This window comes from Streptopelia decaocto, assembly GCF_964273445.1.
Source record: "Streptopelia decaocto genome assembly, chromosome: 4".
Classification (NCBI taxonomy): Eukaryota; Metazoa; Chordata; class Aves; order Columbiformes; family Columbidae; genus Streptopelia; species Streptopelia decaocto.
In genome coordinates, this window is record NC_138658.1 from 77880973 (window position 1) to 77904658 (window position 23686).

At 63.1% G+C, this 23686-nt stretch overlaps 3 protein-coding genes across 7 annotated transcripts in view; 2 read left to right on the top strand and 1 right to left on the bottom strand.

Annotated features, from left to right (window-relative positions):
- ZNF638 (zinc finger protein 638) overlaps window positions 1-7577 on the bottom strand; it is a 61360-nt gene extending 53783 nt beyond the window's left edge. For 2 of the 5 annotated variants that reach the window (XM_082051889.1, XM_082051890.1), the window contains exon 1: window positions 1630-1970. In XM_082051889.1, the coding sequence (XP_081908015.1) occupies window positions 1630-1931 (302 nt within the window). In that variant the 5' untranslated portion in view covers window positions 1932-1970. Of the gene's footprint in view, window positions 1-1629; window positions 1972-7415 lie in introns of those variants that run through there. The other 3 variants (XM_082051891.1, XM_082051888.1, XM_082051887.1) reach the window with 3 other exon arrangements.
- On the top strand, window positions 959-23064 carry PAIP2B (poly(A) binding protein interacting protein 2B). Its single transcript, XM_082051916.1, has 5 exons — window positions 959-1119; window positions 2883-3005; window positions 15761-15912; window positions 20505-20681; window positions 21477-23064. The coding sequence occupies exons 3-5, from the start codon at window positions 15769-15771 to the stop codon at window positions 21531-21533; spliced, it is 378 nt and encodes a 125-aa protein (XP_081908042.1). The 5' UTR covers window positions 959-1119; window positions 2883-3005; window positions 15761-15768; the 3' UTR covers window positions 21534-23064.
- LOC309439388 (uncharacterized protein) lies at window positions 11487-19317 on the top strand. The gene is made up of 2 exons (XM_082051913.1): window positions 11487-12378; window positions 16679-19317. Exon 2 carries the CDS (start codon window positions 18296-18298, stop codon window positions 19265-19267), a length of 972 nt encoding a protein of 323 aa, XP_081908039.1. The 5' UTR covers window positions 11487-12378; window positions 16679-18295; the 3' UTR covers window positions 19268-19317.
- Window positions 23065-23686: the final 622 nt, after the last annotated feature.

Here is a 23686-nt window from a genome sequence, read left to right on the forward strand (position 1 = left end):
GCTGCCCGGCCTGGTCGCTCTGCTCCCCCGGCAGCTGGGCAGCTGAAAAAGTCCTCGGTTTCCTTGGCAACAGCCCAAAGATCAGGGAGTTCTCACCTGCTTTTCATCCCAAGCTCAAATCCCAGCCTGGCTGCTGGGAAGGAAGCGTTAGTCCTGTCCCTGGCCAAGGGACGGGACGTGCACGTGTCATCATCGTCATCTCCTCGTACTGCATTGAAACAAAAGCCGGTGCTAGCTACCAAAAAGAAGGCATTCCAACCCCTGTGAGGGAAATGAGCTCAATCCCAGTAAAACCAGTACACTAAGTTTCAAGAAAATAAGGTCAACTCGCCAAACACGTGAGGTTGGAGGCTGGAGTGAAGAAGAATTTTAGGGACTGTTTCAATTCTTTGGACCCCTCCCAACCCACTGTGCACTCCCCACCTCCCCAAGTTTATCGAAGTCCTTGACTTGGGATGAACATCCCCTGGCAACAACCACAACAGCAGCGTCTTATCAACATTCTTCTCATTCTAATTGCAAAGCGCAGTACTAGGAAGAAAATTAACTCTATTCCAGCCAAAACCAGGACACAGAGAGACTGTTACTTCATTCAACGGCCACTTTTAAAGCCAAACCCGCTGTTCCCAAATGGGCAGCTAGTTTGGTTTTAACGCAATGCGCTAAATGAATAGATTGAACTAAAGGTCTGAGGTTGCACTGAAACACAGAGGTGAGAAGCAGAGAGCAAATGGTGCATTTCCCAAACTAACAAATAAACCTTAACAAGTAAAACCTGAGATGGAGCAAACGCGTGTTGTGCCATCGACCCCATTAAATCACCGCTGGCGTGTCCAGCCTGCGGCTGAGAGCACGACAAACGTTACGCTGCTGTTTAACAGCGACGGGACAAACGTTACGCTGCTGTTTAACAGCGACGGGACAAACGTTACGCTGCTGTTTAACAGCGACGGGACAAACGTTACGCTGCTGTTTACAGGACAAACGTTACGCTGCTGTTTAACACGGGGTGTTCACGCACCTGCCTTTGGCGGGGCAGGAAAACACAACCAGCTGCAGGGACAGGGGACAGCGGAGGGGGAGAACAGAGGGGACCACGGGGATACAAAGTGGATCAAGGTGAGGGGGACACGGGAGGGTGGGGGACAGGGGGATCAGAGGGGACACGGGAGGGTCAGGAAATGGCAGAGGGGACAGGAGAGAGAGGGGAGGGGGGAAGGACAGCGGGATCGGGGGGACAAGTGGGGGACGGAGGAGATGAGGAGGGGACAAGGGGACCGGGGGATTAGGGCGGTCAGGAAGGGCCGGCGGGGTTGGGGGCACACGCGGTGACCGCGGCGCCCGGCGGGACGAGCGGCCGCTCCGCCCCCGGTAACCGGCCCAGCGCTCGGGAGGCGGCAGCGCCGCTGCCCGGGAACAAGCGGCTGCGCTCGGGCCGTGCAGCCACCAAGGCGGGAAGGCGGCCCAGGGGCCGGTGGGAGAGCGGCCGGGCCCGGGGGTCGCCGCAGGGGCTGCCGGGGGCACCGTCCCCGCCGCGGGCGCCCCGGCCGCCCCCACCCGCAGCCATCTTGCGCGCCCCCCTCCTCGCCGCGCCCCGCGGGGCCGGGAGCGGCCGGGCCGCGCTCCTACCTGCGGCGGGGCGGCCCGAGCGCTGCCCGCTGCCGCCCGTGGCGCCGCCGCCGCTCCGGGGCCCGCCGCCGCGGCCCGCGAGCTGCCGCCGCCGGGAGCAACGGGCACTGCGCCTGCGCGCCGCGACGGGCGGCGGAAAACGCATGCGCTGAGCATGCGTGTGCGTTCTGCACCATGCGCGCAGGCGCACTGAGCGCCGCGAAGCCACGGCGGGTCGGCACACTCAGTGTGGGCACGGTAGGTGCGGTGCGCATGCGCAATTGCCCGCACTGGCCTGACGTTAAAAGAGTTGCGCAGAGCATGCCGGGAACCCCTCCCCCCTATATAAGCGCCGGCCGCACTAGCGCCGCCCTGTAGCGCCGGGGGGCGCTGGAGGCGCCGTTGTTTCTGCGCTTCTCTGAGCGTTGATGCTGTTTCCTTTTGCTTCTCGGAGGCGGCGGTTGTTCACAGAAGCGTTTCGGTTGGAAAAGCTCCTCAAGCTCATCAAGTCCGACTGTTCCCTGCCTCATGTCCTGAGAACCTCACGTCCGCCCGTCCAGCCCCCCAGGGACGGGGACTCCAGCACCGCCCCGGGCAGCCCCCATGTGCTGCCTGTTCCAGCAGCTTTTCAACCCCCTCCTCGTGTTCCTCATCCCCGAGGAGCGGCTGAGGGACCTGGGGGTTCAGCTGGAGAACAGGAGCTGAGGGGAGACCTTCTGATCTCTGAACTGCCTGAAAGGAGCTTGGAGCCAGGGGGGTCGGGCTCTGCTCCCCAGGAACAAGCGCCAGGAGCAGAGGAAACGGCCTCAAGTTGCGCCAGGGGAGGTTGAGGTTGGATGTGGGAACAATTTCTTCCCCAAAGGGCTGTGGGGCATTGAACAGGCTGCCCAGGGCAGTGCTGGAGTCACCATCCCTGGAGGGCTGGACAGATGGACATGAGGTTCTCAGGACACGGGGCAGGGACAGGGTGGGTTAAGGGAGGACTCCATGATCTTTTCCAACCCAACCGATTCTGACTCTCGGTCCCAGCACCGTGCACCAGCTGTGGCGGATGGTGCCGGAGCCGCAGCCGGAGGCTCCAAACCGCCCTTTGCAAACGCAGCGCAAAGCAGGGGATACGCTGATTTTGATAATTTTAACCATAAAATGGGCGACGGGCTTATAAAATTCATCAGAGTATTTAAAACACAAGGGACACGGGTGTGAGAACACGATGAGGAATTGGGCTCTTCCTCAGGGTGCTCAGTGATCCCAAAGTGTCTTCACCCCGTTAGCACAGAACCTGCTGCCCAAACAACGCCAGGAGACACCCGAGAGCCACCGGGTGACACGGGACAGCGGAACAGCTGGAAATGGCGGATTTGGGCTGGAGCTGCTGTGCCACGGATGTCACTGGGGTAGGTGTTTGCCTGCTCGACCAAACCACCCCGCTCCCGTTCCCACCGTGCGGTCGAGCTTTGCCCAGATCCTGTGTTCTCCCCCCGATCCGGTCCCGCTCCGGGCTGGCGGGTGTTAACAGCCGCATTCCCTTCCCGTGACACAGGGGACCTGGCGCTGTCCCCGCTCCGTGTGACACCGCGCGTGGTCTCAGCCCGGGAATGCGACGGTTTGGGTGTAACTACCGGTTGTACATCGCCACATGTGGTCGGGGAGCGGGAATTCGGGCGCCTCCCTTGCACAAGAGCCGTTCGCCCCAAGGAAAGGGCTGGGAGGACTGGGGGACACGGTCACTGCCGTGGATGTCACAGAGCTGGGAGCAGAGGGGACAGAGGGACCGGGACATCCCCCTCCTGGGCGGGGAATAACCTGATGAAATTTAACAAGGGCAAGTGTAGAGTCCTGCATCTGGGCAGGAACAACGCCAGGTTCCAGTATAGGTTGGGAAATTACATATTAGAGAGCAGTGTAGGGGAAAGGGACCTGGGGGTCCTGGGGACAGCAGGGTGACCATGAGCCAGCACTGGGCCCTTGTGGCCAGGAAGCCAGTGGGACCTGGGGTGGGTTAGAAGGGGGTGGTCAGTAGGTCAGAGAGGTTCTCCTGCCCCTCTGCTCTGCCCTGGGGAGACCACACCTGGAATCTTGTGTCCAGATGTGGCCCCTCAGTTCCAGCAGGACAGGGAACTGCTGGAGAGAGTCCAGCGCAGCCACCAAGATGCTGGAGGGAGTGGAGCATCTCCCGTGTGAGGAAAGGCTGAGGGAGCTGGGGCTCTGGAGCTGGACAAGAGGACACTGAGGGGGGACTCATTCCTGGGGATCAATATGGAAAGGGGGAGTGTCAGGAGGATGGAGCCAGGCTCTTCTGGTGACAACCAGTGACAGGACAAGGGGCAATGGGTTCAAACTGGAACACAGGAGGTTCCGCTTAAATTTGAGAAGCAACTTGTTCCTGGTGGGGGTGGCAGAGCCTGGCCCAGGCTGCCCAGGGGGTTGTGGAGTCTCCTTCTCTGCAGACATTCCAACCCCCTGGACACCTTCCTGTGTAACCTCATCTGGGTGTTCCTGCTCCATGGGGGATTGCACTGGATGAGCTTCCCAGGGCCCTTCAACCCCTGACACTCTGGGGTTCTGTGATCCTGTGTTCTAACAGCAGCTCCCAAAGGAGCCGGGCGGTGGCACCGCAGCCGGGTCCCCTGTCGGGGTGATGGGTGCTGGAGGCTCAGTCTGTCCCCCCCCGCTGGGAGGGAACTGGGATTTACTGGGGACACTCTCCCCTCACGCTGGGCTGGAACGTCTGCCCGCGGAGCCGGGCTGGGAGATGGACAGATGGACAGATGGACAGATGGACAGAGGGACATCTTTCCCAGCAGACAGACACCCCTTCAAATCCGTTTCTGCCACGGTTACACGTTTCCCCCGCGGACACTCTGCTCGGAGCCTCCAAAATCATCGTGGAAATGAATTTCAGCACCTGTTCCGAATAGTGACGAAGCGGCGAGGGGGGGAGGGACAGGTGCAATGAGACACGACGGCGCGGATGAACCCCCCGTGGAACTGAGAATGGAACGGGGAACGCTGAGCTTGGCGAGGCCAAGAGGCGGTTTGGGAGCGGGAGCCGCGTCCTGGGGACACCGCTCGGTGACAGCGGTAACGGGTGGACTTGGTCTTGAGGGGCTTTCCCAACCAAAACGATCCCGTGACCCAGACCCGCAGCAGCGTCTTCACCCGAGTCCCGTCCACCAGGGAACTGCCCCCACTCCCACCCAGGACGGGGACAGGGACAAGGAGAAGCCACCACGTCCCCATCGCCCGCTGCTCCTCATGGGGACCCCGGATTTGCTTTCTGCCCCCCAGTTCCTGCTGGACACCGGGAGGTGGCAAAGCGCCCGCCGCCCCCCGTCCGTCCGTTAATCGTTATCGACAAGGGTGACGCTGTAGTGGCTGCGGGGAAGGGTGAGGGCTCACGGTCCCCAGGGTGTCACAGCCCCTCGCCTGGGGACAGCGGCGGAGCTGGGGGGTCCCAGCAGGTCCTTGGTGCAGGGGACGTTCAGCCTGTGTCCCTGGTGGGGACAGGGGACGTTCAGCCTGTGTCCCTGGTGGGGACAGGGGACGTTCAGCCTGTGTCTCTGGTGGGGACAGGGTAGGGGACACTCAGCCCTGTGTCCCTGGTGGGGACAGGGGACGTTCAGCCTGTGTCCCTGGTGGGGACAGGGGACGTTCAGCCTGTGTCTCTGGTGGGGACAGGGTAGGGGACACTCAGCCCTGTGTCCCTGGTGGGGACAGGGGACATTCAGCCTGTGTCCCTGGTGGGGACAGGGGACATTCAGCCTGTGTCTCTGGTGGGGACAGGGTAGGGGACACTCAGCCCTGTGTCCCTGGTGGGGACAGGGGACGTTCAGCCTGTGTCTCTGGTGGGGACAGGGTAGGGGACACTCAGCCCCGTGTCCCTGGTGGGGACAGGGGACATTCAGCCTGTGTCTCTGGTGGGGACAGGGGACACTCAGCCCTGTGTCCCTGGTGGGGACACGGGACGTTCAGCCTGTGTCTCTGGTGGGGACAGGGTAGGGGACACTCAGCCCTGTGTCCCTGGTGCGGACAGGGGACAATCAGCCTGTGTCTCTGGTGGGGACAGGGTAGGGGACACTCAGCCCCGTGTCCCTGGTGGGGACAGGGGACATTCAGCCTGTGTCTCTGGTGGGGACAGGGTAGGGGACACTCAGCCCCACGTCCCTGGTGGGGACAGGGCAGGGGATGTGCAGCCCGTGTCCCTGGTGGGGACAGGGGACGTGCAGCCCGTGTCCCCGTCCCGCAGAGGTGTCCCCATGGCCGGGACACCATGTTTGTCATTCCCCGGTGGCGGCCGGGCCCGGGGCGTGTGCGACCGAACGTTGGTGACATTCTGGGCACTCACTGGCCTTCAGTGACCTTGGGGGGCCGTCCCCCATCACCCATCCTGTTAACCCAGCGTGATCCAGGATGGGGACAGAGCTGGGGACAGCACCGTGACCCCTGCACCGTCACCCATGTCCCTGCCAGGACCCCCAGAGTCACCCACCAACCCTGTGTCCCCCACCGCTCAGGTCCCCGCCCTGCCTGTCTATGGGGGTCCCTGCACCCCCACACCCCAAAGGGGCCCACATGCCGGTGTCCGGGGGAACTGCAAAGCTGCCGGTGCTGTGGGGCTCCCCGGGGTGGGACCAGCCCCACGGGGACCCCCCTGCGCTCAGGGACATCAGGACAAACGTCCCCACGCCCCGGGGACAGTCCTGCCACCGCAGAGCCCCGGCTCTGTGTCCCCAGCCCCCCAGCATCTCCCACACCCCAAAACCCACACAGGCACCACCAGACGCACCATCCCCTTGTACTGGGGGGCGCGCAGCACCCCCCGGATCGGGCCCGTTGGCCACGGCTATTTTTATCCCGTCTGGTGGCAGAGCCCCCGTCCCCAGCCATACAAGGAGGCGTCATTTGTCCCCGGGTGCCACATTTCAGGTCACCCAAGCGGGCGGCAGCGACCGGGCTGGGGGGAATTGTCACCTCAACGGAGCAACCTGCTCATCTTACACACCCGGCCGGGCGCTGGGGACGTTTCGCTCACTTCTTGGGGACGCTTTGTGATGTTTGTGTGTCCCCCCTTGGCCCCTATTTCTCAATTCACCCCGAATTAGCAGCCAGCGCTGAGCAGGTTCTCGACGGATGAGGGAACGTGGTTAGAAATAGCTCGTCACTCTGGTCACCGACGCCACCGTGGTGGCCGTGGGGCTGGTGCAAACGCTGGGCTGGGGGGCCAGGGGGGGCCCCATGCGTTGGCCCTGGATCGGGCCCTCCCCTCGTCCCCCGGCACAGCTGATTGGGGTTTGCTCGTTAGCGCAGCTCCCCATTCGGCAGGAGCACTAAGTGACATGCCCAGGGACATCCCGGCCAGCAGTGGCAGAGACACCAGCACCTTGCCCAGAAATGGGGGGGTCTGTGAACCCCCCCGCTTGCGGGGGCAAAGCCAAAGGCTGGGCCAAAGCGGGGGGGACTGCACCACACGGCATCCCTTGGTTGAACCCCTAAATCCCGGTTTCCCCCCCCGGACGGACCCTCCTGCTGGGGGGTCCCCACCTCCCCGGGGACCCCCCGGGCTGCCACACCCCCTCCCAATTTTAGCAAAATCCCAACTTGAAGGGGGTAGAAGGAGTTAGGGGTCACCCCGATTTGTGGGAGGGGATTTGGGCTCCCCCCCTTCCACCGTGGGGCTCCCCCGTGTCAGGAGAGGGGCTGCCCCCCCGCCCCTCCGCACCCCGATACGGGTCCGGGGGGAACCGAGGGCTGGGAAAGGCTCGACCCCCCCAAAGCGCACCCTGCGGGGCCCCGGGGGCACTCACCGGCGGAGCGGGTCGAGGGGCAACGGGCCGGGGCCCGGGGGGGGCCGGGGACCCCGTTTTCGGGGCGCGGAGCCCCCGCCGCCACCCGCCGGCATCTCGGGGGGGCCGGGGCGCCGTGTCCCAGCGCCGCCCGGCCCGCGGCTGCGGCCGCTCCGCGGTCCGCACGGGGGGGACCGGGGGCGGACACGGGGACCGGGGGGTGGGACCGCGGGGGCGGCGCTGGGGGACCGGGGGCGGCGGGGGGGTGACCCCCGAGATACTCCCGAAACTGGGGGTGCGGGAATGGGCGTCCCCCAGCAATAGGGGTGCGGGAATGCCCCCCCCCCCCCCGGAGGTGCCCCCAAACTGGGGCTGCGAGCTGGGACCCCCGGCAGGGGGGTGACCCCAGCACTGGGGGTGCGGGGCTGCGTTCCCCCCCAGATCCCCCCGTGCTGGAGGTTTGCAATGGGTCCCGCTCACCGAGGTGCCCCCAAAACTGGAGGTATGACCTGGGACCCCCGAAATTGGGGAATTGGGGTGAACCCAGCTCTGGGAGGGGGGGCGGGGGGCTGCGTGTCCCCCCAGCAATGGGGGTGCGGGACGGGACCCCCGACCCGCGTGCGACCCGGGGGTGCGGGGTTGGGTCCCCCCAGGGTGCAGGTGCCCCCCCGCCAAGCACGCGCCCGCCACGTGACAGACGCCCCCCCAACCCGTCCCCGTCCTCGCGCGGGGAATCCCCCGCCCCCTCGCTGTGTTTACATCAACCCGCCAATCAGCGGCTCGCTAGCAGCACACCGCGCGCGGCGAGGCGGGCGTTTTGTGACGCCTCTCTCCATTGGGCGTCGCGCCCGCCAATCAGGATCTCGGTGATGTGGTTATTTACCTTGTGCACGGCCACGCCCACCCCGCCACGGCCCCGCCTCCCAAGCCTGCCTGTCTGACCCCACGTGGGGGACGCGTGCGCCCAACCAATCGGACCCTCCGAGGTTAACCAATCCGGAGGCTAGGAGGTGGAGCCAGACTTCCAATCAGACGCCGGCAGGGTGGGCGGGTCTCGGCGCCGGAGTAGCAGCGGATCGGTGCAATACAGAGACGCTCCCTCGGCATTCCGTCCAACCAGACTTAGAGCCGAGGGCGGGTGGGCGGGGACGCGTGGGCAGGCTGGCCAATGGGGTGTCAGCTCCGCTGGGCGGGGCGGGGGGCGTGTCCCCGCCGCGCGGGGCTGGCGGCAGCGGGTCCGGCGGCGGCGGCGGCAGCGGAGGCGGGAGCGCCGGAGCGGCACCGGCCCGGCCCGGCCCGCAGGTAACGGCAGCGGCCGCGGGGCGAGCTCGGGGCGCGGGTCCCGCTCTGCTCCGGCCGCCCCTCGGGACAGCACCGGGGGGTCTGTGGCTCACGGGCCTCCGGCGGGCGCAGGCCCCGGCCCCGCTGCGCGACGCCCGCAGGCCCCGGCCCGGGCCCGGCTGCGCTCGCAGCTCTGCCCGCTCAGCCACGGGGCTCCCGGGGAGCTGCGGGTGTGCGGCCGCGTCCGGCCCGTGCCCGGCGCGCCGGGGGCTGCACCGCGGCGCGTTTTGCCGGGAGAGCTGCATCCCCGGGGGGTGCGGGGGACGCCAAGGACCCGGCGTTGAACCGGGTGTCCTGCTCGGAGGGACCGGCCAAAGCCCCTCCTGGCCGGGGTCAGCCCGGCTGGGCCCCGCCAGCCCGCAGCCGGGCCTGTCCCACCGCCCGCCTGCTCCTCCTGCTGCCCCGGACCGGCCCGGGGAGCCCTGAGCCACGGCCGCCACGGGACACGGGCCGCGGGGCTTCTCCTCCTAAACCCCTTCTCGGTGACAACCAGTAAGACAAGGGGCGATGGGTTCAAACTGGAACACAGGAGGTTCCACTTGGATTTGAGAAGCAACTTGTTGGGGTGAGGGTGGCAGAGCCTGGCCCAGGCTGCCCAGGGGGTTGTGGAGTCTCCTTCTCTGCAGACATTCCAACCCGCCTGGACACCTTCCTGTGTAACCTCAGCTGGGTGTTCCTGCTCCATGGGGGGATTGACCTGGATGAGCTTTCCAGGGCCCTTCAACCCCCAACACTCTGGGGTTCTGTGAAACCTGCTCCCCCATCATCGCCCCAGCCCAGGGACGGCACCGCGGTCGGTCGCTCCGGGGACGGGTGTCACTTCACACGGTCTGCGCAGGTCGCAGCGACTGGGAGCCGGTTCCTCCAATTCACCGGCCGTGCTGACGGCGCCAGGATGCGTAGCCGGCTCCAGGCTCGTGCCCTTCAGGTGTTTTGTTACGTGCTGGCTCTTCAGGTTTCAGCCCGACGTGCAGCGACAAGTCGGGTGTTGCTACCGGAGCATCGCGGCCAGGGGGGGAAACCTCTCTGCGCCTGACGGGCTGCGGCGCGTTGGTCCAGACCCTCGTCCCTCTGTCCGCCTTGGCCGTAGAGGACGCAGAAAAGGCTGCGTGAAGCCCTGGGTTGTGTTTATTTGGTTCACATATCATCATACTGCGTTGAAAACGTCCACGTTTCCTTTCTGCGCCGTGGAGCTGAGGGGACGGCCCTTGCCAGGCTGGGAGGGAAGCGCCACGCACGTCTCCTCGCAGGGTCCCCGTGGGTTTATTTGAGCCGGGGAGAAGACACGGGCTGTGCGCAGTGCCCGTGTGTCCGAGGGCTCTGCGAGGTGGCCGCTCGTATCTGCTGCAGATTGTGAAGCTTTTATTCCGCACACAGGCTTGTCCCCCCCTGTGAAGCAGGAGCCTGTTCTCCCTGTCAGCCGGCGCTCTGAGCCGCGGTTCGAGCGCAGCCGCGGGACGGTGACGCGAGACCCTCCGGATCACCCGTCGCTTCACCGCGGCTGCGCCGGGACAGCGCCCGTCCCCGAGCTGGCATCGCACCCCGCTGTTAATTTGATCTACACCAGTGTTGTCAGCAGCCGCAATCTGGGCTGGAAGGCGGCCCTGCCGGCGCCCGCGCTGTCCGGCGTTGACAGGACGCGCTTTGTCGCCTTTTGGTGGCCGGGAGAGCAGGGACCGCGGCACCGCAGCCAGGGAGCAGCAGCCGGAGCCGGCGAGGTCGAGGAGCTGAGGGGTCGAATCGCCGCGTTTGCTTTGGTTCTCTTGGCCTCACTACACTCTGCACGCAGGGCGGGCGTCCAGCCCAAAGCGGCTCCGCTTCCCCAGTGCAAGCACAGATAAAGCCAGTCCCGCGGGTCTGGAGGGCCCTGCCAAAGCGCTGGGGGTGCTGCCGCGCTCGCCATGCCCAGTAATTGCGGGGCTGTGTCCGTCTGTCCCTCCCCGCTGTCCCCAGGTGTCCCTGTGCGGAGCTCACGGTGTGTCCGTGGGACCAGGAGTCACGGTGCTGTGTCCGTCTGTCCCTCCCCGGTGTCCCTGTGCGGAGCTCACAGTGTGTCTGTGGGACCAGCAGCTGCAGCGCTGTGTCCGTCTGTCCCTCCCCAGTGTCCCTGTGCGGAGCTCACGGTGTGTCCGTGGGCCCAGCAGCTGCAGCGCTGTGTCCGTCTGTCCCTCCCCAGTGTCCCTGTGCGGAGCTCACGGTGTGTCTGTGGGACCAGCAACTGCAGCACTGTGTCCGACTGGCACCCCCCCAGCGAGAACAGGGAGTCCAGCCTAACATTAAAAGTCCAGACTAACCTGGAAGACTTCACACCCTCTAATTAGAGCAGCTCCCAGCTCAGCGCTTCGCCCTCGGTGCTGCGAGTCAAACCTGCAGCACCGGTGTTGGGGAAGGAGAAGCCTGGGGGGGGATAAAAGTACTTGAAAGGCGTCAAGGTGGCAATAAAGCATGGGCTGGGCCAGAAAAAGCCAGACCTAGTTAGGCCGGGTTCCCGGTGAGACCCAACGGGGAACGTGGCTGGTGTGATGTGGGGCAGCTGGGGACGCTCCCTGCAGGGCTGGAGATGAAAGGTGCAGCTTGGGCTGGGGAGGAGTTGGGGCTTTGTCTCTAAACGGGGATTAGGGCCGGGATCCCTTAGGGCCGGGATCCCTTAGGGCCGGGATCCCTTAGGGCTGGGATCGCGGGTTTGTTCGGGGCGGGCGGGCAGGAGCGAGGGCGTTGGAAACGGGGCTGAACCAGCTGGGCCTGTGGAACAGGAGAAGTTCCCGAGCTGGGAGAATGGGCTCCCTTGGGAGACGAGGTTAACGAGCTGCCCTTCTCTGATTGCTGCTTGGAGGAGTCGGAGGGGCTGCCAACCTGTCCGGATCTCCCCCGATCCGGGTCCATCCTGGGCGGCTGGGCCGGAACCCCCAACCCGTTTGCTCGCGGTCGGTGTCTCTGCTCTGGGAACCGTTTCTGTGCGGCTGACGGGGACAAAACAGGGGGTTTCTCTGTGTGAACGCTCACGGGGTTGAAACGAGAGCGGTGTCAGACCCCAAAGGCGGCCGAGGAGGGTGCAGCACCGGCCGCTCAAAACACGCGGAGAAGGCGAGGTTTGGGGGCTTTTTCCTGACGTCTGGGTGGATTTTCCTGCTGAAAAACCAGCCTGTCTGCAAACCCGATAATTCCCAAAGCTATTTATAGCGCTGGCAGCCCTGGCCCGGCTGCCTCCCCAGCCCCGAGCGGCCTCCGGCGCGGTTTTGGCTCCGGCCGCGCCGGCCCGGCAGGGTGAGAAGGACCAGATGTCCCTGCCCGGAGCCAAGAGCACAGCTGGGCCGGGTCCTGCGCTCCGGCGCTGCTCTGGTAACTGTGGGAATGTGGGGGAACGCGGCTCGTGCTGTGCTGGGGTGCAGAGGGGACACCCGTGGGGACACCATGCGACGCGGGGAGGGGGACGGGAGCTGCCGGTGCTGCCGGATGAGCCCTGTTTGTTCTGCCACGTGTTACCCACCCTGCCCCATGTCCTGAGAACCTCCTGTCCGTCTGTCCAGCCCTCCAGGGATGGTGACTCCAGCACTGCCCTGGGCAGCCTGTTCAATGCCCCACAGCCCTTTGGGGAAGAAATTGTTCCCAGATCCAAGCTCAACCTCCCCTGGCGCAACTTGAGGCCGTTTCCTCTCATCTCCCCCCCAAAGAGTCCGTCCCCTTCAGTGCCGTGGGGACAGTGACACGGTGCTGCCATCATCCTGCCTGAGCCACGCTGGTCGATTTGCCCTCGGCGTCTCTGCCCCTTGTGCTCGTTTCCATCGGTGACTGTTTCCAGCACCAAGGAGATGGCAACGTTAGTGCAGCGGAGCAGGATTTGCTGCATCCCGGCTCTCAGGAGGTGCTTTGGCTGCTCCGGATCTGCTCTCTGAGCTCTCAGCACCCAGCTGGAACATTACTTTTGGTTTTTATTGATCTGTTTAATTTTCCAGGGGAAAAGGAGGAGCCGGTCTGAGAAGCCTTCCCTCTGGAAAGCAGGGATTGATTTACTGCAGGGTTACCGGACAGCCCGAGCGCGGCTCCCGCGGCTCAGCGACGTGTCCGCGGGTCTTGGGAACGTGTCCACGGGCCGCGGGAACACACACACAGCGCAGCAAACACCCGTGGGGCTGGACCCACACAGCCGTGGGGGCTCAGACCCACACACCCGTGGGGCTGGGACCCACATACCCGTGGGGCTGGACCCAAAGGTCCAGGGGGGCCCAGAGCCACATACCCATGAGGCTGGGACCCACATACCTGTGGGGCTGGACCCAAACGTCCAGGGGGGCTCAGAGCCACATACCCATGAGGCTGGGACCCACATACCTGTGGGGCTGGACCCAAACGTCCAGGGGGGCCCAGAGCCACATACCCATGAGGCTGGGACCCACATACCCGTGGGGCTGGACCCAAACGTCCAGGGGGGCTCAGAGCCACATACCCATGAGGCTGGGACCCACATACCCGTGGGGCTGGACCCAAACACCCATGGGGCTGGGACCCACATAACCATGGGGCTCAGCCCCACATAACCATGGGGGTCAGCCCCACATATCTGTGGGGCTGGGACCCACATACCCATGGGGCTCAGCCCCACACACCCATTGGGCCCAGAGCTGGGCCCTCAGAGCTGGGTGTGAAAAACAGGAGAGGAAACAACCCTTGGACTGGGGTTTTCGTTTGGTTGGTTTGGTTCGTTGGGTTTTGCTTTGTTGGTTTTTTTTGTGGTTGTTTTGGTTTGTTGGGGTTTTTTTGTATTTTTTTAAATTATTTGTTGTGTTTTGGGTTTTGGTTTTTGTTTGGTTTGGGGTTTGGTTTGTTTACCTATTCGGTGAGATTTTCCACCTGGAATATTATTCCCGGTGGATGAAACGGGGCCGCCGAGCTCAGGCGGCACCGCGGGGTGCGCTGGTGATTGTGGGGTGTGGGGGTGCTGCTCCCCGGCCCCCAAAAAACCCATCCTGAGAGTCCTGGTCACAGACCTGGAAAGGGAACCATTGCAAACCCCCTCCCGCCTCCCGGCCGCTCCCCTGGCGGGCCTGACCCCCACGGCTGCGCACACCGGCCCTCGGATGTGGGGCTGGACCCGGCGCCCCGCACGGGGACCTGGCTCTGGGTGCTGGACATGGGACGTCCCAGAACCCGCCTGGCCTTGAGCTCTGAGCTCCCAGCTCCCCAAAACCCGCCTGTCCCTGAGCTCTGGGCCCCCGGCTCCCCAAAACCCACCTGTCCCTGAGCTCTGAACCCCCAGCTCCCCAAAACCCGCCTGTCCCTGAGCTCTGGGCCCCCGGCTCCCCAAAACCCTCCTGTCCCTGAGCTCTGAACCCCCAGCTCCCCAAAACCCACCTGTCCCTGAGCTCGGAACCCCCAGCTCCCCAAAACCCACGTGTCCCTGAGCTTGGAACCCCTGGCTCCCCAAAACCTGCCTGTCCCTGAGCTCTGAGCGCCCAGCTCCCCAAAACCCGCCTGTCCCTGAGCTCTGGGCCCCCGGCTCCCCAAAACCCACCTGTCCCTGAGCTTGGAACCCCAGCTCCCCAGAACCCTCCTGTCCCTGAGCTTGGAACCCCAGCTCCCCAGAACCCTCCTGTCCCTGAGCTCCCCAAAACCCTCCTGTCCCTGAGCTCCCCAAAACCCGCCTGTCCCTGAGCTCCCCAAAACCCACCTGTCCCAGAGCTCTGGGCCCCCGGCTCCCCAAAACCCGCCTGTCCCTGAGCTCTGGGCCCCCAGCTCCCCAAAACCCACCTGTCCCTGAGCTCGGAACCCCCAGCTCCCCAAAACCCACGTGTCCCTGAGCTTGGAACCCCTGGCTCCCCAAAACCCACCTGTCCCTGAGCTCTGGGTCCCCAGCTCCCCAAAACCCGCCTGGCCCCAGGACCTTCCTGCTCTTCCTTGGCCCTTTTTGCTCCCTTTCCCTTGCCCACAAGCCGCGGTGTCAAAGCTGTGAGGCTCTCGGGGACTCGACGGTGTTGGTGCATCAGACCCGTGCACCTCTGTTGCTTTTCAGAGCGTAACATCTGGCAGCTGTCCTGGGCTTGTCTGGGCTTCAGATTCCTCCTAAAAATAGGCATGATGTGCTTGGCACAGGCCGAGTCGAACACAGACCCGGCTCTGGGGACACAGATCTGCCCCTGGTGCCGCTCGGACACGGAGCTTTGGGCTCCGGAAGGTCTGTCCGAGCTCAGCCTGCCCTCCTGGGGCTCCTGGCTCAGCCAACGGCAGCGCGCGTGTCGCAAACCGACGGGCTTTTGCGAAATACCCGCTAAAAATACAGACATTGGGGTGGGGTAAAGGGGCACGAGCTGGCAGGGGTGCGTTGCGTTCTGCCAAAAACTTCACTGTTTTGGTGCTTGTGTGGGGTCGGTGATAACCCAGCTGTGGTCTGCGGGTGTGTTTTGATTGACCGTGAATGGGGTTGGGGTTGCCCCTCCCTCTCCCCCCTTCCCACTCAGGCCAGGCGATCGGGAGGGACAGAAGGACAGAGAGAAGAGAGCTGGAAACATTAACAATGTTTTACTAATGCTACTAATAAGAATAGAGAAAATAATACAAAATATACCAAACCAGTCTTCAAAGTCTCAACAACTGCAGAGCCGGCAACCAAAGTCCTGGACTGGACTCTGAGCCAACCGGAGCTGGATTCAGTCTCTCACTGGCCTCAGTTCGCAGGGACGACTCGCAAGGTCCTCTCCTAATGTCGGCCATAAGGAAAAGGGAAAAAGCAAAGGCAAAGGGATGAGATCCTCGTGATCTCCCACTTTTACATGAAGTATTCCCGTGAATGGAATGTTATACACAGTTGGTCAGTTTCTTGGTCACCGGTTTCTCGTTGCCCCTCTCGCGAGATGTCCATCCATGCTTATCAATAAGTTTCCATTCCGTTGCTAGGTTTACCAAAACATGGGTCTGGTTCTCCAGGAAAATGCAGCTAATATGAAGCTTTAGCTGACAGGCAAATTCACTAAAAGAGAAGCTTGTTTTTAACAAACCCAGGACAGCCCCTGAGCCCCTCGTCTCTCCTGCAGAGTCCGGAATGATGAATGGCCCCGACCTCAGCACCCCCGCTCCCAGCCCCGCGGCGCAGGACGAGCAGGCGCCCGGCGCCCGCGATGACAAGGACAACAACCCCTTCGCCGAGTACATGTGGATGGAGAACGAGGAGGATTTCAACAGGCAGGTGAGAGCGGGACGGGCGTCGGCGCCGCGGTTCTGCGCCCCACCGAGGGCGAGGTTCCTATGGCGGGACCGGCGCCGCGGTTCTGCGCCCCACCGAGGGCGAGGTTCCTATGGCGGGACCGGCAGCATGAGCGCCGGCCAGCGCGGGCCCCGCGCCGGCGGGGAAGGGGCATCTGGTTCTATGGGATCTGCCTTTGAGGACACGGGGGGCAAAGTCAGAACAAACCCCTCCCGCTGCCTCTGACCCTCTCAGAGCTTTATTGGAACCGCGATCTGTGCTTTGCTGTGACACACAAGACCTTCCGCTCCGTGTGCTCGGCTGGAGGGAGAGGAAAAATCAGTGCTCAAAGTCTGAGAGCTTTTGCAGCCTGGCTGGCTCCGCAGCGAATTCCTGCGGTTAGTGCCTCTTGTTTGGGGTAAAAAGCTCCGTTTTGGTGAAATGGTCATGAATACGCTCGGAACAGCCAGAGCGCTCGGTAGGAGCCGTGGGCTGCGGTGGCCGGTGGAGCCCTGGAGAGCTGCTGGTGCACGGTGCTGGGACTGAGAGTCAGAATCGGTTGGGTTGGGTTGGGTTGGAAAAGATCATGGAGTCCTCCCTTAACCCACCCTGTCCCTGCCCCGTGTCCTGAGAACCTCATGTCCGTCTGTCCAGCCCTCCAGGGATGGTGACTCCAGCACTGCCCTGGGCAGCCTGTTCAATGCCCCACAGCCCTTTGGGGAAGAAATTGTTCCCACATCCAACCTCAGCCTCCCCTGGGCAACTTGAGGCCGTTTCCTCTGCTCCTGGCGCTTGTTCCCTGGGAAGATTGAGCAGCTTGTGGAACGAGGAGGTGACAGAGCTGGAGCAGCCGCAGCGTGTCCTCGTGCTGCTGCTTCGGATCCTGATCACAGCGCAGCGCAGGCGGGAGGAGCTCGCTGGAGGTTTGCTGCTCCCTCCTGCCCTCACCCCAGTAGCTGCAGAGAAGTCAGACGCCTGAACTGGGTGGAGAAGGAGCTTCCCCCTTCATCTGCTGCAAAGCCGAGCTCTCCCAGACACTTGTCCCATCCCTGGAACATCCAAGCGCTGGATTCCGGTCCCCGGGCTGTCAGGGAGGAACCTCTGGAGCCGCGTCAGAGGGATTTCACATCCGCCCCGCAGCCCTGGTCACCACAGGAGGGTTTCGTCAGCTCTACTGGTGTCCTCAGCAGAAATGTCCATCTGTAGCAGCTGAGTGGTTCTGCAGCAGGACGCTGCAGCCGCCGCTGACGCTGACCCTGGACAGTCTGCAGCAGCCGCCCCAGCGCTAGCGCCCATGACTCAAGGCTCTGTTGTGCGTGGGGGCGTGATTGGGCCCCCACATGCAGCTGTGCTGATGGAAATGTGCTACGTTAATTAGCTAGTGTTTGGAAAGCGCTGTCTTGATTAAAAGCAAAGCGCAAAGCAAACCGTAAGGCAGCTCCGTGCCCGGGGCAGAGGGACCTGCGGGAGGGAGGAAAACGGAGCCAAGAGCTCCGCGCTTCCTCATGTGGGCCCAGGGGCGCTGAGACCCTCACCTGGTCTGCAGCCACAATCATTTTGGCTGGAAAAGATCATCGAGTGCAACCATAACCCACCCCGGCACTGCCCCACATGTCCTGGTTCAGGTGGTCACCGGACAGCGAAAAGGAGCTGGGGAGAGGGGCAGCAGGCGGGGACAGGCACAAGGGTGCCCAGGGTGTCCCCTCCCTGTCCTCTGGGCCAGGGCCGATATGGTCACCACGTCCCCAGCTCACAGCCAGCACCGGCCCTGGGGAAACAGGGGCTGGGAGGAGAGGGAGCGTGCAGCGGGGTGGGAGTGCTTGAGGCGCACAGAGCTCTGGGCTCGCTCCATAGCGTCCTGGAGAAGTGCAGGATCCCGGGGCCGTTGTCACCGTCATTGTCACCGTCTGGTGCCTTGTTCCCCTCGCTGTCCTGTTGTCACACACCGGTGCCAGCGCAGTGTCAGGAACAGCCCATGCAAACCCCACAGAGGGTCTGTGAGCGGCCGGGCGGTTTTCCCCAGGCCACAACCAGTTTTGGAGGCCGGTGGAGGGTCCAGAGGCAGCGGCGCCTGAGAGCTCAGACCCTGCCTGGGCGGGATTCAATTGCAGCAGGGACCGAACAACCTGAACGCGGACAGCAGGGCGGGTTGCCGAGCTCCCCTTTCTCCGGGAAGCCAGTTTTGGTTGTAGTTTCTCTTTTCCGCTGCTGAAATGGCAGGGTTGAAGCTTTTCAGAGCGTTTAGAGACGCACAGATTCGCTCAGCTCGCGTGGACTTGGTCACAGCTGCTCCAAATCCTGCCGTTCCCCGGCTCTCGTTTTGTGGCAGCCGGTTGAGCATAAACATCACAAGAAAACCCGCCTGGAGGATGGGAGCAGCTGGTCAATGTGCCCCATGGAGCGTACGGGGCTGCTGGGGGGTGAGGACGGGACCCCAGCCCCATTCCTGCCGTTCCCAGCCCCGCAGCCCCAGCCGGCTCCTCTCCTCAGCCCCAGCCGGCTCCTCTCCTCAGCCCGGGGTTCCTGCGCTCGGCAGGAGGTGAGTGCCACCCTGTGTCGGCGCTCGGAAACCGGGAGAGACGGGAACGGGACAGCTGTGGCATCGGGAACGGAACAGCTGTGGCATTGGGAACGGAACGGCCACAGCATTGGGAACGGAACAGCCGCAGCATTGGGAACAGAACAGCCGCAGCATCGGGAATGGAACGGCCGCAGGATTGGGAACGGAATGGCCACAGCATCGGGAATGGAACAGCCGCAGCATTGGGAACAGAACAGCCGCAGCATCGGGAATGGAACAGCCGCAGCATGGGGAACGGAACGGCCACAGCATGGGGAACGGAACGGCCACAGCATAGGGAACGGAACGGCCGCAGCATCGGGAATGGAACAGCCACAGCATGGGGAACGGAACGGCCACAGCATAGGGAACGGAACGGCCACAGCATCGGGAACGGAACGGCCGCAGCATCGGGAACGGAACGGCCATGGCATTGGGAACGGAACGGCTACAGCATCAGGAATGGAACGGCCGCAGCATTGGGAACGGAACAGCTGCAGCATCGGGAACGGAATGGCTGCAGCATCGGGAACGGAACGGCTACAGCATCAGGAATGGAACAGCTGCAGCATCAGGAATGGAACGGCCGCAGCATCGGGAACAGAATGGCCGCAGCATCGGGAACGGAACAGCCACAGCATCGGGAATGACTGCGGCATCAGGAACAGAACGGCCACAGCATTGAGAACGGAACGGCCACGGCATCGGGAATGGCCACGGCATTGGCAACAGAACGGCCGCAGCATCGGGAATGGCCACGGCATCGCTCCGCAGCATCAGGAACGGCCGCAGCATTGAGAACGGCCGCGGCATCGAGAACGGCCGCGGCATCGAGAACGGCCGCGGCATCGCTCCGCAGCATCAGGAATGGCCGCAGCATCACTCTGCAGCATCGGGAACGGCCGCAGCATTGAGAACGGCCGCGGCATTGAGAACGGCCGCGGCATCGAGAACGGCCGCGGCATCGAGAACGGCCGCAGCATCGAGAACGGCCGCGGCATTGAGAACGGCCGCGGCATTGAGAACGGCCGCGGCATTGAGAACGGCCGCGGCATCGCTCCACAGCGGGGACCCCCCCAGGGTGCTCTGGGGGAGCTCCTGCTCCTCCCCTCGGGCCCGGATCCCATGTCTCTCCACACGTCCTTGCCGGGCGCAGCGCGGGGCAGCGCGGGGCAGCGCGTCCGGGAGGGGCGGAAGAACCCTCGGACAGCTCTGCCCCAGCGTCACCCGGGCCCAGCGCAGGATTAGAGTCTGGGTCTCCTCATTCTTCCCCCAATGTCTGTATTTTGCGTGGCGGGCTGTCAGTTGAAGCTCTGACCCTCAGCTGCTGTGCTGCGCCGTGGCAAACCAAACCCTTCCCCGCTCCGTCCCTTTACCCACCTCCGGGGACACATCTCCCCTTATTTCCCAGCTTGAGGCCTCTGAGGCCTTTTCTACTAACAAATCAGAAAGTTCAACAGCTTGCCCAAGTTATGCTGGGCAGTTTATGCTAAGCAAATTCTATATCAGCAGTTAAACCAAGTCCTGTAAGAAGTGATATAGCAAATAATTCCATAGACCGAGGCAGCGTGTGCGCTGACAAGGCGCCCCCGCACTGCACCCGCTGGGGTTTCATTATGTTTAATATCAGCTCTTCCAGAGCCCGACACCCCGCGTGTGCTGATGCGGCTGCATGGGCCGTAAATCCCAGCCGGTAAATCCCACCCCGTTGCCGTGGGGTGCGCTGGGGCCGTGACCTGTGGGCTGCACCGGCCAGAGCCACAGAGAAGAATAAGCACAGCATTGGTCTGGTTGGACAAGCCCCTCAAGATGATGGAGTCCAACCATAACCCACCCTGTCCCTGCCCCGTGTCCTGAGAACCTCCTGTCCGTCTGTCCAGCCCTCCAGGGATGGTGACTCCAGCACTGCCCTGGGCAGCCTGTTCAATGCCCCACAGCCCTTTGGGGAAGAAATTGTTCCCAGATCCAAGCTCGGCCTCCCCGGTGCGCCGCGGTGTGCTGGTTGGTCCCTGCGGCTGACGGGGTCTCTGGGCAGGTGGAGGAGGAGCTGCAGGAGCAGGAGTTCCTCGACCGCTGCTTCCAGGAGATGCTGGAGGAGGAGGACCAGGACTGGTTCATCCCGTCGCGCGACCTGCCCCAGGGCGTGGGGCAGCTGCAGCAGCAGCTCAACGGGCTCTCGGTGGGTGACGGCCACGCCTCGGAGGACATTCTGGTGAGGAGACACGCGGCGCCTCTGGTGACGAGCAGAGGATCCGTCTGGGGAGGGGGACGGGTTTCCCTGGGGGTTTCGTAGAATAATTGGGGTTGAAGGGACCTTAAAGCTCCCCCAGTGCGCCCCCTGCCATGACAGGGACATCTGCACCAGCTCAGGGTGCTCAGACCCCGTCCAGCCTGGCCTGGGGTGTCTCAGGGATGGTTCAGCCACCACCTCTCTGGGTACCTGCCCAGGCTCTCACCACCCTCAGGGCAACAATTTCTTCCCCATGTCCAGCCTGAATCTCCCTCCTTTAGTTCAAACCATCACCCTTGTCCTGTCACAACAGGCCCTGCCCAAAGCCTGTCCCCGGTTTGGGGGGCCGGGGTTTCCTGCCCGCAGTGGGGGGTCGGTGCGGGAGCTGGCGCTGACACGCCGCTCACGATGCGTTTGGGAGTTTTCTGCAAGAATATTATTTTTAGCCACATATCCTAAAGCCCAAAGTCTCCGGCTTTGCAGAACGTGCTCTCCAGGAGCCGTGGAGCTGGAGCTGCCCCGGCGCTGAGCTGAGCTCCAGTACCAAGCAACACGGGGCCTTTCTTACCTGTTGTTCAGGTGTCCTGGCTGGCTGGGGAGGGCCCAAAAACCCCCTGGGGGCAGATCCTGTGGCGGTCGCACTTGCTCTGCAGCATCTCAGGTGCCCGTGGGGACACGGGGACCACGGCAGCCGCTTTGCACCAGTGACAGTGTCCTCGGGATGGGTGCCCGTATTTAAACCACTGCTGGACCCCCCCACTCCCTCTTTTCTTCCAGAGCAAAAGCAACTTGAATCCCGACGCCAAGGAGTTTGTGCCCGGCGTGAAGTACTGATGTGCAGGCAGGATTCGGAGGGACTGTCCCCGCTCCGGGGTCACGGCCGGGGGCCGGAGCTGCTGCGACGTGGCGAAATCTCGCTCTACGCTTCAAGTACCTTTTTTCTTCTTTTTTTTTAATTCCTACAAAACTCTTCCTTTGTACCGTCTATCACCTATTTTATTTTTGGCAGTTTTTGCTTTCTGGGACTTGCAGCCCTTAGGCCTGTCCTGGAGCCCAGCGCTCCCGCAGCCTCAGAGCCCCGTTTCCACCCGCGCTCAAACCTGCTGGTGGAAAAGCCTCTTGTTCTGGTTGAAGCATCATTTATAGGCACCCCCAGCCCCCAGAGCCACGCCGGCTCTCCCTGTTCCGTTAAACAAGGTTCCTTTCGCTCAAGTGAAGTGTAACACGAGTGTACAGCCCGGGGTCCTCTGGAGCGGCCCAGCGCTGCGGTACGTGCTGAGCACCGACCCACGGCTGCGGGAGCTCCTGGGGACACGGCGTTTGTCCCCCAGCGTCCGTCCCCAGCCAGGGGAGCTCCACATCTGCTCCTTAAAGAGTTTTCCCCCAGCTCTGAAGCATCTGTACGTAAATTCCAAAAGAGCGGCTTAGAGCCTCCCTGGGAGAAGGATCCTCCGCCAGGATGGTCCTGAGCGCACGAGCACCCGGGACGTGGACAGAGGAGGCGACGGGCAGCGTCTCGGTCCCTTTGCCGTGTGGCGGGCGGCGCTGGAGGCGAAGCCGCCGCTGTGCTGTGCGTGAGCAGCGCCCCTGGGCTCTGTTTCCAGGCCTTGCTGGGCTGCCTTGCAGAGCCGGGCTCAACCCTGCGCCCAGAAGAGGCGGCAGCTGCTCTGCGAGGGTTTAGCTTGACAATTCAAATATGAATGATGGCTGGCTCTGGTAGGGTGGACGGGAGCGCTTGCTCACGTGTGTGAATCTCACCTGGTGGCTCCAGTTCCTTCCAGTGTTCCCGTTAATTACACAGAGCCGTTAATTTGGGGGATGAGGGATCCCCGCGGGTTTGTGGGGATGGAAGCCGGTGGCTGCATCTCCTTGAGCAGCGACTCAGGGGCCCCTGGGCCGTGAACACTAACGCTGAGCAGAGCTTTAGGCTGGTTTAACTCGGTACAGTCCGCACTGAAACCCACCAGCTCTCCCGTCTCTGGCTGCTTAAAACCAGCACTAAACCCTGACGCTACCGCAGCCAGAGCCGGGCGCAGGTGCCTCTCAAACCTCGCTGCCCCGAGGCGCTGGTTTGGGTCCATTTTCCTGCTTTTTGGTACAAGCCATGCCCGGGGGTGCCGGGCTGTCCCTGGGCTGTGCCGAGCTGTCCCCGGGCTGTGCCGAGCTGTCCCCGGGCTGTGCCGGGCTGTCCTGGGCTGTCCCTGGGCTGTCCCCGGCTCTGTGCTGGGCAACCCCCCAAAGTGGCAGCACAATTCCTTCCCTCCCTTTTTCTCGGGTTTCTATTTGATTTCTCAACCCCCCGCCCCAAGACGTGCTGTACATTTCAGACAATGCGTCACGGAAAATAAACTGGTTTTGGAGGTGAGCGGGTCGCGGGTCGTGGGTCTGGCCTGGGGGAGGCCTGAGGTGTCCCCTCCAAACGTCTCGCTCCCCATTTTCCACCTTCACCCCACGGTGGGTCCGGCCCCGGGGGCTGGTGGGGAAGCGGCTCCGGGCACCCGCGCTGCCGCCGGGGCACGGAACTGAGATCGATGGGAAAGCCGGGGAGAGGATCCACGGTGTGGGGCAGCGTGTGGGGGGCAGCGGGGGGGGGCAGCGGGGTGCAGAGCCCCCCGAGCCCCCCGCTGTGCGGGGCAGAGGCGGCTCTGGGCCGTGTGCTGGGGGGCGGGCGCAGCCCCTGCGCTCGGCCCCAGCGCGGGCACCGGGAGCCTTCGCTTTGGCTTCATTTTGCATTTTTATGCTTTTTTTCTTCCTATTTTTCTTTTTTTTTACTGTTTTTTCTTCTTTGTTTTTCCTCTTTTTTTCTTTTTCTTTTTTCTTTTTCCTCTTCTTGCTTTTTATTTTTCTTTTTTCTTTCACTTCCTTTTTTTCTTCTCTTTTTCATTTTTCTTTTTCTTCTTTCTTTCTTCTCTTTTTCTCTTTAATCTTTTTCTTTTTTCTTCTTTTTCTTTTTCCTTTTCCTTTTTCTTCTCTTTTTCTTTTTCCCC